Here is an 18953-nt window from a genome sequence, read left to right on the forward strand (position 1 = left end):
GGTACAGGCTAAAATCATCTGTGGCACCACTAGGTCCAGGAGATCTGCAGCAGAACGAAACAATGACCCCTCTGCAAGTTGGAATGAGGCACAACAGAGCGGTCACTGTGAGGTCACACTGCATGTCTGTTCTCTGATTGGTGCGACCGCGCATCATCGTCTGATAGCTCCAATCAGTTCTAAGGCTGGTGATAATGCCTTAGCCTAGCTCCTTAAATTCAGGACATGAAGATGATATAAACAGAATTTAATTTTCAAATAAAACATTTTCTACATTATGGATATGAAAATGGCTTCTTCTCACCTATGTGAGCTCTTTAATGTTTAACAAGAGCTGTTTTGAAAGAAAAGCATTTTCTACAATATCAACATAGATATGGCTTCTTCTCTGTGACTTTTTCATGTTTAATCAAATATGGTTTAGACACAAAACTTTTCCCACAGTCTGAACATGAAAATGGCTTCACCCCTGTGTGAGTTTTCTGATGTTTAGCAAGAGTTGATTTATCTGCAAAACATTTTCCACATTCTGAACATAAAAATGGCTTCTCCCCTGTGTGACTTCTATGATGCACTACCAAAGTTGATTTCTTTGTAAAACATTTCCCACATTCTGAGCATGAAAATGGCTTCACTCCCATGTGAGTTCTCAGATGTTTAACAAGAGCTGATTTATCTACAAAACATTTCCCACATTCTGAACATGAAAATGGCATCTCCCCTGTGTGAGTTATCTGATGTTTAGCAAGAGTTGATTTATCTGCAAAACATTTCCCACATTCTGAACATAAAAATGGCTTCTCCCCTGTGTGACTTCTCTGATGTACTACAAAAGTTGATTTTTTTGTAAAACATTTCCCGCATTCTGAACATGAAAATGGCTTCTCCCCCGTGTGAGTTCTCAAATGTTTAACAAGAGCTGATTTATCTACAAAACATTTCCCGCATTCTGAACATGAAAATGGCTTCTCCCCTGTGTGAGTTCTCTGATGTATAACAAACGTTGATTTTTTTCTGAAGCATTTCCCACATTCTGAACATGAAAATGGCTTCTCCCCTGTGTGAGTTGTCTGATGTTTAGCAAGAGTTGATTTCTTTGTAAAAGATTTCCCACATTCTGAACATGAAAATGGCTTCTCTCCTGTGTGAGTTATGTGATGTATAACAAGAGAGTTTTTATTTGTAAAACATTTCCCACATTCTAAACATGAAAATGGCTTCTCTCCTGTATGACTTCTATGATGGATAATAAAATCATGTTTCCGGTTAAAACACTTTCCACAATCTGAACATGCAAATGGCTTCTCACCTGTGTGAGTTCTCTGATGTCTAACAAGTTTTGCTTTTTCTGCAAAACATTTCCCACATTCTGGACATGGATATGGCTTCTCCCCTGTGTGAGTTTTCTTATGTAGAACAAGGCTTGATTGACCATTAAAACATTTCCCACATTCTGAACATGAAAATGGTTTCTCACCTGTGTGAGTTATGTGATGTATAACAAGAGATTTTTTGTTTGTAAAACATTTCCCACATTCTGAACATAAAAATGGCTTCTCTCCTGTATGTCTTCTCTGATGGATAATAAGATCATATTTCTGGTTAAAACACTTTCCACAATCTAAACATGCAAATGGCTTCTCACCTGTGTGAGTTCTCTGATGTCTAATAAGTTTAGATTTTTTTGCAAAACATTTCCCACATTCTGGACATGGATATGGCTTCTCCCCTGTGTGAGTTTTCTTATGTAGAATAAGGCTTGATTGACCATTAAAATATTTCCCACATTCTGAACATGAAAACGTCTTCTTTCCTTTGGTAGTTCTAACATCCCTTCTATTACTTTTATTTTCTTTAATAGTCTGTGATGAATCAGAAAATAGAACCTGCTTTATAGGATAAGGCGATAGATGTGATGTGATGTGAAGCGCCAAGGATAGAGCTGGGATAACGTAATGTTCTTCATATGTTTCTTGTGGTACACCAAGATCATATGATTCAAAGTCTGGTGTCAGAAGTCTCTTTGATCTACTAATACAGTTACCTGAAAAGAATAAAATTTGTATTAATTTTTCATTAAAATAAACTTGGGAAAAGGTTTTTTAACTGTATAAAATGTCCATTAAAATTTCATGTCATGTTGCAAAATTTGAATATTCACTATGGTATTTGGGACAAAACAAATCACATTCTAATCAAAGACCACAAAGCAAGGACCACTAGATAATGAAATCAGGCCACAGAATCGGCTCTAGCAGTTTCCATTTCAATGTTATATTCAGCATCTTCCTAGGTTCATGTCTCAGAGTGTCGGTCACCACTATTTTGTAGTAAGACAGTCAGTAGAGAATCATAAATGGCCCTGTCAGTCAGTAGTATTAGAACAAAGCTCCATAGGTCACTCGCTATCAGCGGCAGACCCAGAATTACTCACGCTCATGAGATATTCCGTACCTGCCGCTGACCAGGAGTGACTTATGGAGCTTTGTTTTGAGAATGGAATGAGGCTCTATAGGAATCAATGAGCGCCGTGGGACATTACACCATTGAATTACGTCAGAACCTCAAGGATTTCTGTTTAAATGAAAAATTGGTGAATGAAGGAGTCCTCATTCAAATAAACTATTTTTTGCTCTTTGTATGTTTTTGTTTTTTTTTTTAAACTGTACACTTACAAAGTTAGTTATGGGGGTATCTGATAGAAGCTGATCCATTACTAACCCCTGGGCTTTATGCCAGCTGTCAATACACAGCTGACATCAATCCCAAAAGTATTATTAAGATTGCCACCGCACCAGGGCAATTAGGAAGAACCAGGAAAAGCCTCAGAATTGGTGCATCAGACCACCGTTTTTTTTAATTATTTAATTAAGTAATAAAAAAAAACTGTGTGGGGTTCCCTTTATTTTTGATAGCCAGCCAAGGTAAAGCAGACAGCTGAGAGCTGCAGCCCGCAGCTGTTTTCTTAAACTGCATTTGTTATCAAAAATAGGGGTGACTCTCACCCCACGTTATGTTTTTATTTTTGTTTTATTTATATTTGTTCATGGCAGCGAACAGGCATTTTCCCCATGCCGAAAAGCTTACTAATTGGCTGCGCTGCAGCCTTTCAACGAACTTCATTCAGCATCCGAACTTGGACACTAGTCTGTGTTCAAGAACCAGACAGTAGGTATCCTGTATGAACCACGAACTTTACAGTTCAGGTTTGCTCATCTCTATTTCTTAATGCTTCACAGGAATTAAAACAATGTGGAAATAATAAATGAAAAATGTGTTATTTTCCAAAAAACTTACTTTAGCCCCAAATTTTTAATTTTTACTACAGTAACATAAAAAAGCACAAAAGAGGAATAAATATCATTATCATTAAAGAAAGGAACTGCAGCTGTAAGTTACCTAGGCCAAAAACTACTACTTCAGCAGGATACAGCTAAGCCCCCACTAGGTGGAGGCATCACAGGTACAAGAGAAGCAAATCACACACACACTTCCAAACATGGAGGGGGCGATTACTGGATGGTAAAACTGCACACTGATGGCTTACATAGAGCGCTGTTCACACTTGCAGGTGCACAGTCACAAACCCGCAGCCTATTAGGCGATGCCCATACTATTAGATCAGGAGGGCTGCCAAGCCGTACTCCACTGCGCATCATACAGGGACAGAACTCTAAGATGCAAGGCTCAACAAACAGGGCCCTGGCTGTGTCCTGTACAAAAAAATCTGAGGTTTTTTGTTGGTGTTATGGCCATAAGATTGAAGCCTACAACCCTCATCACGGGAACCTCATGCTTGTAGGTCCCTACACTATATTATATATAATATAAAAAAGCAAAAGAGAGGAATAAATATCATTACTTACAGCAAAGATGGAACTGCAGCTGTACACTACCTAGGCCAAAAACTACTACTCCAGCAGGATACAGCTAAGCCCCCACTAGGTGGAGGTGTCACAGTTGCAGGAGAAGCAAATCACACACACTTCCAAACATGGAGAGGGCGATTGCTGGATGGTAGAACTGCAGACTGATGGCTTGCATAGAGCACTGTTCACGCTTGCAGATGCTCTTTCTGTATCCTGCTGGAGTAGTAGTTTTTGGCCTAGGTAACGTATAGCTGAAGTTACTACAGTAACAGAAGAAAATGTACCACACAATTTGATGTTCAATTCCTCCTAAGTAGTGATGGGCGGTGTCGCAGAAAATCGGGATTGTCAGGTCTGACTGGATTGAAAAAAGAAAAAAAAAATGTTTTTGGCTCGGACTTGATCCTGGATATCTGGCTGGCCTCCAGTCCCCATATAAGTCTATTGGGACCAGAATCCAGCACTTAAAAATGGTGGTAGAAGGGATGGGGTATTGGAGCAAGCGTGCTATACTTACCTACGTTCCGAAGCAGTTGTAACTGCTTCCAGGCCGCTCATTCTACTTCCGGGGCCGCTCATTAGCCTCATACTTATTCACTGTTTTCCCCAGGAGTCCTGGAGTCTGTGATTGGTTGCAGTCAGACATGCTTTCAGCCTGTGTGACAGCGTGTCTGGCTGCTTGCAATCACAGACCCTGTCTGCTAGTCTACATCATGGTGTAAAAATAAATAAATAAAAAAATTGTTGTATTTATATCAGCACAGATAAAGCACACGGCTACAAGCTGCAGCCCTCAGCTGTACGCTTATCTTGGCTGTGTATCAAAATAAAAGGGACTGCATGCGGCTGTTTTGTTGGGTTTTTTTTATTTCATTTTGTATTTAAATACCGTATTTTTTGGATTATAAGACACACTTTTCCTCGTAAAAATTTGGGAGGACAATGAAGGGGGCATCTTATAATACGAATGTACTGTAGCTTACCGGGGGTGGTGGAGAGGGGTCAAAGGAGAAGGGGAGATGTTGCGGATGGAGGTCTGTGTTGTGGGCGGTGCTGAGTGCTGTGCTGCCAGCGGTGAGGCAGGGGTCACCATTCTGAAAATGTCAACGGTGCGGGCTTCAGATAATGGCACCCGGAGTCGGCGTGTGCGCAGTTGGAGCTTTCAGTTCAAGATCTCATCTGCGCACATACCGCCTCCGGCCCATTGATTCCATGCAGCGGACTTAACGAAAATGGGGCCGGAGCTGGCGCGTGCGCAGATCAGATCTCGGCTTGTCATTGAGCTGAAAGCTCCATTTGCGCACCTGCCTACTCCGGGTGCCATTTCTTTAAAGCCTGCACCACGACAGTTTATGGATGCTCCTCCTGTCTCACAGTGCCTGCAGCGAGTATCAGGGACACACGCTGCACTGCCCGCAGCATCACCCTACTCCACCACTACCCCTGCCTCCTGTGATCCCGCTGCACCACCGCTGCCGGCCACCCTCCGGTAAAACAGCACCGGATTATATGACGGACACCATATTTTTGCCCTTTTTTCTCTAAATTTGGTGTAAGTCTTATAATCCAATACGTCTACTAAAAACGTAAAGTACGGTAAATCATTTTTATAAATAAGGCATAAGATCACCCCCCCAATTTTGATACCCAGCCATGATGAAGCTGACAGATGGGGGCTGGTATTCTCAGGCTGGGGAGACCCATGCTTATTGGGCCCCCCCAGCTTAAAAATAGCAGCCCCGAATTGTCTCATCTATTAGCTGTGACAATCCTGAACTTTACCTGGCTCATCCCGATTGCCCTGGTGCGGTGAGTAATAAGGGGTTAATAACAGCCCATAGCTACCACTAAGCTCTAGATTAGTAATGGGAGGCGTCTATGAGACCCCACATCACTAATATGTAAGTGAAAAGAAGTAAACGCAAATACCAAAAAAATCCTTTATTTGAAATAAAATACAAAAAAAAAAACACCCTTTCACCCCTTTATTAAAGTTCCGAGATCGTCACATCTAATGGCTGTAACAAGTCTGGGCAGCTGCAGGCTGCTATTTTTAGGCTGGGAGTGCCCAATGAGCAAGAGTCTCACCAACTTGAGAATACAAAAGCCCAGATATCGGGGCTTTATCATGGTTGGGTATCAAAATTGGGGGAACGCACACCGCTTTGAAAATTTATTTAAAAAATTATTTATTAAAAAAAGCTCCATGCGTTCCCCTCTTATTTTGATACACCGCCAAAATAAGTGCAGGGCTGGGGTGCTGCAGCCTGTAGTCATATGCTTTATCTGTGCTGGGTATCATAATATGGGGTCCCAAAGCCAATTTATTTATTTATTTTTACACCATGATAGTTACCCGCAGACAGGATCTGTGATTGCAAGTAGTCAGACGCTGTCATATAGGCTGGAGGCACGTCTGACTGCAACCAATCATAGATGCCAGGACAGTCAGTGGGCGGGGAAAGCAGTGCATATGGATGAGCAATAATGAGTGGCCCCGGAAGAAGAATGAGCGGCCTGAAAGCAGTTACAGCCGCGCCAGAGACTCGGTATGTATGAAGCATTTGCTTCATTCTTATTTTCTACATTTTTCCTTTTATTATTTTTTATTTTTTTTTATTTCCCGAGTTCTGGATCCAGTTCATTAGCTGGAATTCCTGGGCCTCGCTCCAGCACTCGGGTAATTTTGAAACCGCGTGTATCTGGACTTTTACAGCCCAGGTCCGCCCATCATTACTTAAAAGGAAAGGAGCACCATATTATAGTGTAGACTTTGGTGAAATGGTTTGCAGATGAAATGTCACATTGTCAGTCAGTGAGGAGACAACAGCAGAACCCTCCCGTGATCCTAATTTACAAACTACACCCCTCAATGAGTTCATCTAAGGGTGCAGTGATCATATTGACACCACAGGTGTGTCACAGAATTTTATACTATTGAACGGTGAAGAAAAAATAATTACATTTTTACCATAAAAATGTAGTTTTAGCTCTAGATTTACATTTTCACACAGAAAAATGGGTAAAATGACCCTAAAATTTGTCACACAATTTGTCCTGAATGTTGGCTTAGGAGAGAAAAAGAGCTCTCTGACTGTTGGAGAACAGATTTTCCTAGAAGAATTTGCAGACTCCATATACAGAGCTATTAAGTGCCAGAGGAACAGAATAACCTTTCAAGTGATCCCATTTTGGAAATTACACCCCTCTGTGAATTTATCTATAGATATAGGAATGATTTTGACTCCATGGATGTTTTCCAGGAACAAGTAGCAAAAGATGTCGCTGAGTGAAAATCTGCCATTGTAGTGCTTGTACATTGTAGTGCTCAATACATTATAGTGTCTGTACATTGTGCCAAGCTTGTGCTTCTGGAGATATGCATCTTTTGAATTAAGTGGGCTGTCATCGCTACAGTACTGACAAATATGTGGACAAAAATGTGGTTTAGGCACACTGTGGGGCTCAAAACATGGATTTGGAGCGCAGAATTCCCAGGATTTCTTTTGAGGGGCATGGAGCCATCTCATTTTTCCTGATCCTTTGCATTCCCATTAACAAGGAAACCCTCTATATTTCCGTTAACAGATGACTGCATAAGTGGGGACTTGTGGGGTTTTTTTGTGCAAAAGGATAAAGATGAGTTGAAAGTTTTTAGTTTGAAGATTTTACATGACATATTGGATCACATTTATCCTGCGTTCTATGGTAAGCATCAGGGTTTCCATCTAAGTCTCCAAATGATGTGATTCAGATGAAACCTCTGAGGGATCCATTTACTATAATGAGGCATTCAGAAATATGTTGGACACTGTCTGGCCTCTGATATGTGGTGTCCAACTTTTCAAAGGTTCACAAAACTGTGGCCAACCGCACTTTTATGCACGCTTAAAAAGATGGACACCACCAGATCATAAGCTAGATGGCATCCTGTTACGCTTCCCGTTTCTGGGGATCTGCGTGTCTCCTTATCTTTTGCTGTGGTCTGGCTATGTTATTCTCTTGGTCCCAGGTCTGTGTGGCGCTGGAGACTATGTTCTGATTCCATGCTTCTGAGCATGTGCGAGCGCTGGAGACTAAGTCCTATCTTGGAGCCACTGCACATGTGCGAGTGACATCATCGCTGACACGAGGTCACATGTCTGACACCTTCTAAGCCGATTGGCCGCTGGTCATGTGCTTATGACGCTTTGCTCTGTGATAGGCCAGCGTGACGTCATTGCTGACTTTCTCGCAGCGGATTGGCTGGTGCCCTCCATCTTGGATGAGGCACAGAGTCTATATAAGACCCTGACACACGCTGCTCGGCGCTCAGTCCTATTGGTTCCTGCATAGGAGTAGACGCTCTGTGCATGTCCCTTGCGGCACCTATTGTCTATCTAGGTGAGCGTTATCGGTAGGGTAACGCCCTTGTACCTTGCAGCTTATGCTGTGGTCCGTATCCTCGCACCTTAGTGGAGCGGACATAGGCAGGTGCTTGCTGCACATGGTCTGACTGGGCCTTGTGGTTCTACTCTGAGGTGTGCGCTATCGGTAGGGTAGCGCTCCTGTACCTTTCAGCCGTACTGTTGTCCGTGTCCTCGCACCTTAGTGGAGCGGACATAGGTAGGTTAGGTGGTCGTTGCCTTCTAGGGTAACGCTCCACTACGCTGCCTCCTGCAGCAGTCCGTATCCTCGCACACTAGGGGAGCGGTCATAGGCAGGAGTTTCAAGCTAGCATCATTGCTGCTGTCCGTATCCTTGCACCACAAGTGGAGCGGACATAGGTAGGTGCCATATTGCACACACTACACCTAGTCTCTGTGACTGTTAACTGAGACAGATGCTTTCACGCTCACAGAGTGTGAGACTTCTTTGCACTTTTACAGTATTTTGTATTCCTCACTCTTTTGCATTTCCACTCCTATGTTATGCTAATAAGGTAGTCGCTGTGACTTAAACAGTATAAGCCGCTATTGGCCTTGGTGACACTGTGACGCAACAGTGTCAGTACCGCTTTGGTGGTACAGGTTTCCCCTATCCTCTGCCATACTCTGCAGCAGAGCTCTGCACGGTGGACCCTGACTGTCGGATAGCATTCCCTTATTATCCGACAGCCCCCGTAACACATCCAGTGTCTCCGTCTGCCTCATTAGCAGCAGTTTATTATCTGTGGTTCCATCTGAATTGCGTACTTCAGAGATTTACCTGGAAACTCTACTGTAAGCACTCAGCGTAGAGTACAGGATAAAAATGAGCTGAGCCTTAATACAATTTTTGGGAAGTAGAATAAAGAAATCAACAGCAGATCAAGAATTGGTTTTGTTTTTTATACTATTCGTAATGCGGTTTAGTGATTAGATGGCTTTATTCTTCGAATTATTGCAATTACAGAGCTATCAGATTTATTAAGTTTAAGTTTCGCAACTGTTACACACTATAAAACTCTATTTTTACAAAAAACCTTTTTCATCACTATATTGTGAAAGCTCTAATTTTTCTATGTTTCTGCCTCGCTGGTAAAACATATTTATTGCAATATATGTGCATTGTAGTAACACCTGTTAGATCATGCTCCTGGCATGGTCTAACAGGACACCATAGCTCACAGATTAGGAGCTCATTATTTGACCTCCTGCTTTCATGGCAATAATCGGGACTCAGAGAGACATCGTGAAAGTGCTGATCAGGTAGGAGAAGGAGCCCCCTCTCTCTCCTAACCTTCTAAATGCTGCGTTCCCTAGATAAACAGCCAGGGGCGATGCGGGCACCAGATCTGGCTTTTACAGCAAGAGCTCAGCTATCACTTAATCCGAGCTACCAGCTGTGATCGTGCTGGCACAGCTCCTGTACCGGCATAATCGCCAGAACGTACCATTGTGTCCATTTGCGGGATTGTTCTTTAAAATAAGACGCACAGTGTCGGAAATGACTTAAAGGAAACCCATCACCAGGAAAATACAGTCCAATCTGCAGACACCATCTTAGGCGGGCTTTGCACACTACGACATCGCAGATGCGATGTCGGTGGGGTCATGTCGAAAGTGACGCACTTCCTGCGTCGCTCTCGACATCGTAGTGTGTAAATCCTAGATGATATGATTAACGAGCGCAAAAGCGTCGTAATCGTATCATCGGTGTAGCGTCGGCGAATTCCATAATTACGCTGATGCGACGGTCCGATGTTGTTCCTCATTCCAGCGGCAGCACACATCGCTGTGTGTGAAGTCGCAGGAGCGAGGAACATCTCCTACCTGCGTCACCGCGGCTCCCGTCTGCTATGTGGAAGGAAAGAGGTGGGCGGGATGTTTACATCCCGTTCATCTCCGCCCCTCCGCTCCTCCGCTCCTATTGGCCGCCTGCCGTGTGACGTCGCAGTGACGCCGCACGACCCGCCCCCTTAATAAGGAGACGGTTTGCCGGCCAGAGTGACGTCGCACGGCAGGTGAGTGCATGTGAAGCAGCCGTAGCGATAATATTCGCTACGGCAGCTATCACAATGATATCGCAGCTGCGATGGGGGCAGGGACTATCGCGCTCGGCATCGCAGCATCGGCTTGCGATGTTGCAGCGTGCAAAGTACCCCTTATAGAGCTGAGTAGAGTGATTTATAGCATTTCAAAAAGAAAGGGTGTAAATACTTAAGCAACCACATTATTTTAGTTATTTTTCCACTCAAAAAGATTTCAGTTTGTTTCTTCGTCGAATTGTACAGATTATGGGTGACATTAAAAGGTGGAAAAAGTTCTGAAATTATTCTTCTTCGTAGGATTATTGTAACATGACAAAAGCCTGGTATTTTATCAGGGGTGTTCAGACTTTTTAGGTCCTCTGTATATACATCTATTAATATGGAATACGTGTTCATTTTGCAATAGATTGTACGGTTTCCATGTTCATTCTATATCTAAATAAGAAAGGATATTCATTCCACTATAAACTGCACATTCTCCATGTCTAGGATGTACGGGAAACCTCTTACACCTTATTTTTAGGACAAAAATGTTGTTCTTTCTTTTTAGTCCCACATCGTAGCAGCTGCTGAATGAGCAGAATCTGTGACTTCCCTGCATTTAGTGGTCACTACTCACCTGCACTGTCATCTGTAGGAATCTCCTCTTTCCACCGCTCATCACCCCTCAAATATGTCTCTGTAGTATTAATATGGGGCAGATCTTCCCCCTGAAACAAATATTGTAAAAGTCACAGACAGATGGAGAAGTCCCATCTATGATCAGCTCTAATCCTGCCATCTCCACCGCTCTCATTACACAGGTATAACACATATAATACTGGAGGATAAAACAAGACTGAGCACAAGACCTTCACAGCCATCTACACATCATAGGGGGATTTCATGGCCCCTTCTCTCCATCTACCTGATGATCCTGAGGAACATCGGGATCTTCTTGTTTACAGTCCTGTGGGAGAAGAGGACGGGGACATCTCTCTGGTGTTGTCCTCTTACTGGATAGAACTGAAGGAGACACATACAGGGACTGAATTCATTCCTTACATACAGATAATTATAGGCCGTGTGTATTTAGTCCTGTCTATTACCTGGTGATGTGAGGGGCTGGGGAACCTCCATCATGACGTCCTTGTACAGATCTTTGTGTCCTTCTAAATACTCCCACTCCTCCATGGAGAAATAGACGGTGACGTCCTGACACCTTATAGGAACCTGACACATACAATGATACCGTCACCCCCGATCCCTTCATAGCGTTACTGTATAATGTCCCAGCATTCCCAGCAGTGTCACCTCTCCAGTCAGCAGCTCAATCATCTTGTAGGTGAGTTCTAGGATCTTCTGGTCATTGATGTCCTCATGTATCGGGGGGTGAGGTGGAGGCCCCGTGATTGGACTCAGGGGTCTTCCCCATCCCTCAGACACAGGGGCCTGACAGCGCTCACTAGAGGTCTTCTTCACTACTGTGTAATCCTGGTTATGGAGAGACACAGTAATAAATCTCACTCCAGACATTTCCAGAGTCCTCACCTCTCCAGTTCTGTCCATCTGTTATTCCCATAGATAAGAATGATGTAATGTGACGTCATCAGAATCTCTCACCTCTCCAGTAAGCCGGAAGAGGATCTCTAGGGTGAGGTGTAATATCCTCTCCGCCATCTTGTCCCTGTCCATATCCATCCTTGATGGGGCAATCAGGAGAATTCTCTTATATAGAAGATCTCCACTGAGAGGATCCGATATTGTAGAGACCTGAATGGGAAGAAGATGACGATGTAACATCATAAAGAATCCGCTGTAATAATACAATTACTGAAGATAATAAGGGGAAACATACAGTGCTGGCCAAAAGTATTGACACCCCTGCAATTCTGTCGGATAATACTCTGTTTCTTCCTGAAAATGATTGCAATCACAAATTCTTTGGTATTATTAATCTTAATTTATTTTGCTTGCAATGAAAAAACACAAAAGAGAATGAAACAAAAATCAAATCATTGATTATTTCACACAAAACTCCAAAAATAAGCCAGACAAAAGTATTGGCACCCTTAGCCTAATACTTGGTTTCACAACCTTTAGCCAAAATAACTGTTAACAACCGCTTCCGGTAACCATCAATGAGTTTCTTACAATGATCTGCTGGAATTTTAGACCATTCTTCTTTGGCAAACTGCTCCAGGTCCCTGAGATTTGAAGGGTGCCTTCTCCAAACTGCCATTTTGAGATCTCTCCACAGGTGTTCTATGGGATTCAGGTCTGGACTCATTGCTGGCCACTTTAGTAGTCTCCAGTGCTTTCTCTCAAACCATTGTCTAGTGCTTTTTGAAGTGTGTTTTGGGTCATTGTCCTGCTGGAAGACCCATTACCTCTGAGGGAGATCCAGCTTTCTCACACTGGGCCCTACATTATGCTGCAAAATTTGTTGGTAGTCTTCAGACTTCATAATGCCATGCACACGGTCAAGCAGTCCAGTGCCAGAGGCAGCAAAGCAACCCTAAAACATCAGGGAACCTCCGTCATGTTTGACTGTAGGGACCGTGTTCTTTTCTTTGAATGCCTCTTTTTTTTTTCTGTAAACTCTATGTTGATGGCTTTTCACAAAAAGGTCTACTTTTGTCTCATCTGACCAGAGAACATTCTATCAAAACGTTTTAGGCTTTCTCAGGTAAGTTTTGGCAAACTCCAGCCTGGCTTTTTTATGTCTCAGGGCAAGAAGTGGGGTCTTCCTGGGTATCCTACCATACACTCCCTTTTCATTCAGACGCTGACGGATAGTACGGGTTGACACTGTTGTAACCTCGGACTGCAGGGCAGCTTGAACTTGTTTCGATGTCAGTCGAGGTTCTTTATCCAGCATCCGCACAATCTTGCGTTGAATTCCCTCGTCAATTTTTCTTTTCCTTCCACATCTAGGGAGGTTACCACAGTGCCATGGGCTTTACACTTCTTGATGAAACTGCGCACCGTAGACATAGGAACATTCAGGTCTTTGGAGATGGACTTGTAGCCTTGAGATTGCTCATGCTTCCTCACAATTTGGAGTCTCAAGTCCTCAGACAGTTCTTTGGTCTTCTTTCTTTTCTCCATGCTCAATGTGGTACACACAAGGACACAGGACAGAGGTTGAGTCAACTTTAATCCATGTCAACTGGCTGCAAGTGGGATTTAGTTATTGCCAACACCTGTTAGGTGCCACAGGTAAGTTACAGGTGCTGTTATTACACAAATTAGAGAAGCATCACATGATTTCTCAAACAGTGCCAATACTTTTGTCCACCCCCTTTTTTATGTTTGGTGTGGAATTATATCCAATTTGGCTTTTTGACAATTTTTTTTTTTTTTTTCATTGAAGACAAATTAAATGAAGATAATACCAAAGAATTTGTGATTGCAATCATTTTCAGGAAGAAACTGAGTATTCTCTGACAGAATTGCAGGGGTGCCAATACTTTTGGCCAGCACTGTATAATGAGAACATTCTGGGGGAACATTACACTGTGTGGGGGCAGAAAGGGGCCAAGGACCGAGGGCAGAAAGGGGCCGAGGACCGAGGGCAGAAAGGGGCCGAGGACCTAGGGCTGAAAGGGGCCGAGGACCTAGGGCAGAAAGGGGCCGAGGACCGAGGGCAGAAAGGGGCCGAGGACCTAGGGCAGAAAGGGGCCGAGGACCTAGGGCAGAAAGGGACCGAGGGCCTAGGGCAGAAAGGGACCGAGGACCTAGGGCAGAAAGGGGCCGAGGACCTAGGGCAGAAAGGGGCCGAGGACCTAGGGTAGAGATGGACCGAGGGCAGAAAGGGACCGAGGACCGAGGGAAGAAAGGGGCCGAGGACCGAGGGCAGAAAGGAGCCGAGTACCAATGGCAGAAAAGGGCAGAGGGCAGAAAGGGGCCGACGACCGATGGCAGAAAGGGGCCGATGACCGATGGCAGAAAGGGGCCAAGGACCTAGGGCAGAAAGGGGCCGAGGACCTAGGGTAGAAAGGGGCCGAGGACCGAGGGCAGAAAGGAGCCGAGTACCAATGGCAGAAAAGGGCAGAGGGCAGAAAGGGGCCGACGACCGATGGCAGAAAGGGGCCGATGACCGATGGCAGAAAGGGGCCAAGGACCTAGGGCAGAAAGGGGCCGAGGACCTAGGGTAGAAAGGGGCCGAGGACCGAGGGCAGAAAGGAGCCGAGGACCAATGGCAGAAAGGGGCCGAAGGCAGAAAGGGGCCTAGGGCAGAAAGGGGCCGAGGGCAGAAAGGGGCCGAGGGCCGATGGCAGAAAGGGGCCGAGGGCAGAATAGGGCCGAGGGCCGAAGGCCGAAAGGGGCCGAGGACCGAGGGCAGAAAGGAGCCGAGTACCAATGGCAGAAAGGGGCCGACGACCGATGGCAGAAAGGGGCCGACGACCGATGGCAGAAAGTGGCCGAGGACCTAGGGCAGAAAGGGGCCGAGGACCTAGGGTAGAAAGGGGCCGAGGACCGAGGGCAGAAAGGGGCTGAGGACCGAGGGCAGAAAGGGGCTGAGGACCAAGGGCAGAAAGGGGCCGAGGACCAATGGCAGAAAGGGGCCGAAGGCAGAAAGGGGCCGAGGGCAGAAAGGGGCCGAGGGCAGAAAGGGGCCAACGACCGATGGCAGAAAGGGGCCAAAGGCAGAAAGGGGCCGACGACCGATGGCAGAAAGGGGCCGACGACCGATGGCAGAAAGGGGCTGAAGGCAGAAAAGGGCCGAGGGCCGAAGGCCAAAAGGGGCCGATGACCGATGGCAGAAAGGGGCCGAGGACCGAGGGCAGAAAGGAGCCGAGTACCAATGGCAGAAAGGGGCCGACGACCGATGGCAGAAAGGGGCCGACGACCGATGGCAGAAAGTCGCCGAGGACCTAGGGCAGAAAGGGGCCGAGGACCTAGGGTAGAAAGGGGCCGAGGACCGAGGGCAGAAAGGGGCTGAGGACCGAGGGCAGAAAGGGGCTGAGGACCAAGGGCAGAAAGGGGCCGAGGACCAATGGCAGAAAGGGGCCGAAGGCAGAAAGGGGCCGAGGGCAGAAAGGGGCCGAGGGCAGAAAGGGGCCAACGACCGATGGCAGAAAGGGGCCAAAGGCAGAAAGGGGCCGACGACCGATGGCAGAAAGGGGCCGACGACCGATGGCAGAAAGGGGCTGAAGGCAGAAAAGGGCCGAGGGCCGAAGGCCAAAAGGGGCCGATGACCGATGGCAGAAAGGGGCCAAGGACTAAGGGCAGAAGGGTTTCCTCACCTCCTGCCTCTCATAGATGGGTCATCTGTATCTATCAGAGGAGAAGATGACGATATAACATCATAAAGAATCCGCTGTAATAATACAATTACTGGAGAAAATAAGGGGAAACATATGAGATTAGGAGACAGAACGTGTAGATTGAGTGTGGCGTGAAATATAAGGTTAATATCTGGTCAGGACGGATACTCGGAGATTGAGGTCACAGTGATGTCACAGTCACATGAGTTACAGCAAATTGAGGGCCACAGCGATCACGTGTCATACATAGTGACATCACCGCTGTGACCAATGACGTAGCTGCAGTGATGTCATCAGAGACTAAAGGAAACACAGGAGTATCATCCCGAAAACAACAGAATGGCACTAATATAATCTGCCTGCTGCGCCCTTTGTGTACTCTTCACATCAAGATTTTCGAAGAAATATTTTTAAAGCTGATATTTACTTACTCGGCTCCTTCCTCACCTGACCTAAATCCTACAGAGAACTTGTGGGCTCCTTTTCTAAAGATTTCTGCTGAAGGAAAATAGTCCCATCTCTGAACAGTTTATGGGAAGTTATGGTTGGTGCGGCCCAACAGACGAAGAAACAGAATGACTCGATGGATGGACAGTTATAACTGAAGAGCGGTTATATTACTATACAATTTTTGCACATTTTGTTAGTTGTCACTGTGCTGCTCACTGGTCTCTACAGAGATTTCAGCGGAGCAATCATATCAATGTGGCTGCAGCGCTTAAATCGCAGTAAATAGACAGTTCAGGAGTCAGCTTCATACATAATAGGATATACAGATCAGCCGATTGTATCTCATATGATATGTAAGATACAGTCCATATATCTTATCCTAACAGTAAATACACAGCATAGCAATCACACATGATAGGATTAGATACATGGCTCTGGCAACTGTATCTCACAATATAGGATTAGATAGATGTCTCAGCGGAATGTATAACATGTGATTCGATACACGGACTGTAAGTAGATGCTGACTTTCCTGTTACTTTATTTTTACTGCACTCTGCAAACTGAGCTCTTCTATGTCAGTGTAAAGCCTCATTCAGATGTCTGTGCTGCATGGGTGTCTGAATGAGGCTTCAGACTAACAGAGCAAAGCTGAGTTTTCAGAGCATTGAAAAGACAGCCATATTTACCAACAAAGGTCACAATATTACCATTCATGGTGGGAACTGTTGCCCAGTATTATAAATGTACACAGATAAGTGTAAAAATATAACACAAAAAATAAAACAAAAGAAAAAAATATTCTACCAATAATTACGTATATTTATGTAAAAACAAAAATAAAGAAAAAAAATACACATATTTGGTATTGCTGCATCCAGATCACTCTAATCTATAAATCTGTCACATTAGTTAACCTTTCAGTAAACACCATAAAACAAAAATAAAATGAAAAAAAATATGTTTTCTCATCAAACTGTCAGTGAAAAAGAGGAATAAAAAACACGATAAAAAAAAAAAAAAATCCCATGCAACTGAAGGGTGATGAAACTCCGAATGAGATTAGGGAGCTTCCAACAATATGGCAGACGATTGAAACATGGAGAAGGATACGGAAATTGTGTGGGGCAAGCGCCTGGGACTCGCCATTCCAGCCTTTTATGGGGAACCCGAGCTTCCTTAAGGGCAGGACTCCATCACAATATGATACATTGGCGAGGCAGGGGTGTGTCTATGTGGCAGACCTACTGAACCCTAGATATTTAATACTCCCATATGAGACACTGGCACAACGCTTCCAAGCTTTTGCTGGAAACCCTTTTTTGTTCCTCCAAGCTCGCAGTTTTGCACAGAAATGTATGGCTAATAAACCACTACGTGAGCGAGGGACAGACCTAGATAAATTTCTGAGACAAGCTAGGACGCAGATTTTCTCAACTAGTCATATATAGATTAAGTTCATATTGGTGGTGGGAGACAGGAGTCAGAGGCCTTTTAAGTGGGGGGAGGTCATACCGGAATATAAAAGTGAGGATTTCTTGAAAGCAACATTGATTCAAAGGAAATTGATATCAGCTAGCAGCTACACCGACATGGCACTGGTGATTTTTCATTGAGCCTACGTCACCCCCTATATTCAATCAAAAATAAACCCAGCAACAAACTATGTATGCTCTAAATGTGGCATGGAGAAGACAGAGTTATTTCATCACCTTTGGGAGTGTGCGAGGATTCGGGGAGTTTGGAGGAGCGTCCATTCAGTCTTACAAACCACATATGACATTAAATTCCCATTGACGCCACAATGGGTTATCTTTAACATTCTTGAAGAAGACCAGCTAAAAATAACAAAACATACTAAAGCAGCTCTTATTGTATGGGCCTCGGCCACTATAAAAAGTATATTATATAAGTGGCTTAGCCCGGAACCCCCATCAATACCACTCATTCAAACAAAGGTCACGTTCATATGTAAAATGGACTGGCTGGATGCTCTTTCAGACAAAGAAAAGCTGACAAGGAAGTTCTCTGAAATATGGTCCCCATTCATACCCACGTTACCAGATGTCACTAGAGCCAGGCTTAGAGCTCAGTTTGATAACACATCGTGGTACCTGTTAGGACTTATAAGTGCCCAATTCCATAATAATAGACGGTATAAGTTAGAGGGCGCACGTAGAGAGGGGAAGGGAGGGGTGTTAGGGACTGTTTGGGCTTATTTTGATAAATTAATGTCTCAACTTTTTGTTATTATTATCTTTGACATGCATATTGTATTCTGAAACTTAATAAAAAGAAGTTAAAAAAAAATAAATCACATGTAATTAAATATGGTATCCATGAAAAGGTTGTCTCACCCGGCAATAAACAAAGCACCATACAGCTCCGTCAGTGGAAAAATCAAAGAGTTATAGCTCTCAGAATAGCGATGCAAAATCATTTTTTTCCCATAAAATTGTGTGAAGGAAACAAAACATGAATTAAATATAAATGTCGTATTGCTGTAATCGTCCTGACCGAGGAATAAAGCCGACTCATCACTTTTACCACGCGGTGAAAGACATGAAAAATAAATACAATTCTGAATTGTTGGTTTTTGTTCATTCTGCCTCCCAAGAATCACAATAAGGAGTGATCAAAAAATGTGAAGTGTCTGAAAATGATACAAATGAAAACGCCAACACATCCCGTAAAAAGAAAAGCCTTCACATGACTCGTAGAAGAATAAAACAATTGTAGCTCTCAAAATATGAAAACGGTTTAGTGTGTGATAGTAGCCAAACGTAAAAATCCGATATAAACCCTAATCACTTATGCCTCAGCATATCAAATAAATTCTTGACCCACTGTTGATTTGTTTGTTCTGCCTCCCAAAGATCGCAGTAAGGTGTGACTCACATTTATCCTGCTCTCTACACTGAGTGCTTACGC

The 18953-nt window shown here is 44.2% G+C and overlaps 1 protein-coding gene across 1 annotated transcript; it reads right to left on the reverse strand.

Moving 5' to 3' along the window:
• Positions 1-124: 124 nt before the first annotated feature.
• On the reverse strand, positions 125-11481 carry LOC142260661 (uncharacterized). Its single transcript, XM_075332044.1, has 4 exons — positions 11409-11481; positions 11228-11325; positions 10940-11030; positions 125-2044 (listed from the first exon to the last, which is right to left on the reverse strand). The coding sequence occupies exons 1-4, from the start codon at positions 11440-11442 to the stop codon at positions 366-368; spliced, it is 1902 nt and encodes a 633-aa protein (XP_075188159.1). The 5' UTR covers positions 11443-11481; the 3' UTR covers positions 125-365.
• Between the last annotated feature and the right edge of the window lie 7472 nt (positions 11482-18953).

The sequence above is a fragment of the Anomaloglossus baeobatrachus genome, unplaced genomic scaffold (genome assembly GCF_048569485.1).
Source record: "Anomaloglossus baeobatrachus isolate aAnoBae1 unplaced genomic scaffold, aAnoBae1.hap1 Scaffold_154, whole genome shotgun sequence".
In the NCBI taxonomy this organism is placed as follows: Eukaryota; Metazoa; Chordata; class Amphibia; order Anura; family Aromobatidae; genus Anomaloglossus; species Anomaloglossus baeobatrachus.

Coding starts and splice junctions, on each gene's coding strand:
- LOC142260661 (XM_075332044.1), bottom strand. CDS start 11,442: ATGATGGAGGTTCCCCAGCCCCTCACATCACCAG. Junction 11,031..11,227: donor ATGTTCCTCAGGATCATCAG/GTAGATGGAGAG, acceptor TATTTGTTTCAG/GGGGAAGATCTGCCCCATAT. Junction 2,045..10,939: donor TCCTACAGATGACAGTGCAG/GTGAGTAGTGAC, acceptor TATTCTTTTCAG/GTAACTGTATTAGTAGATCA.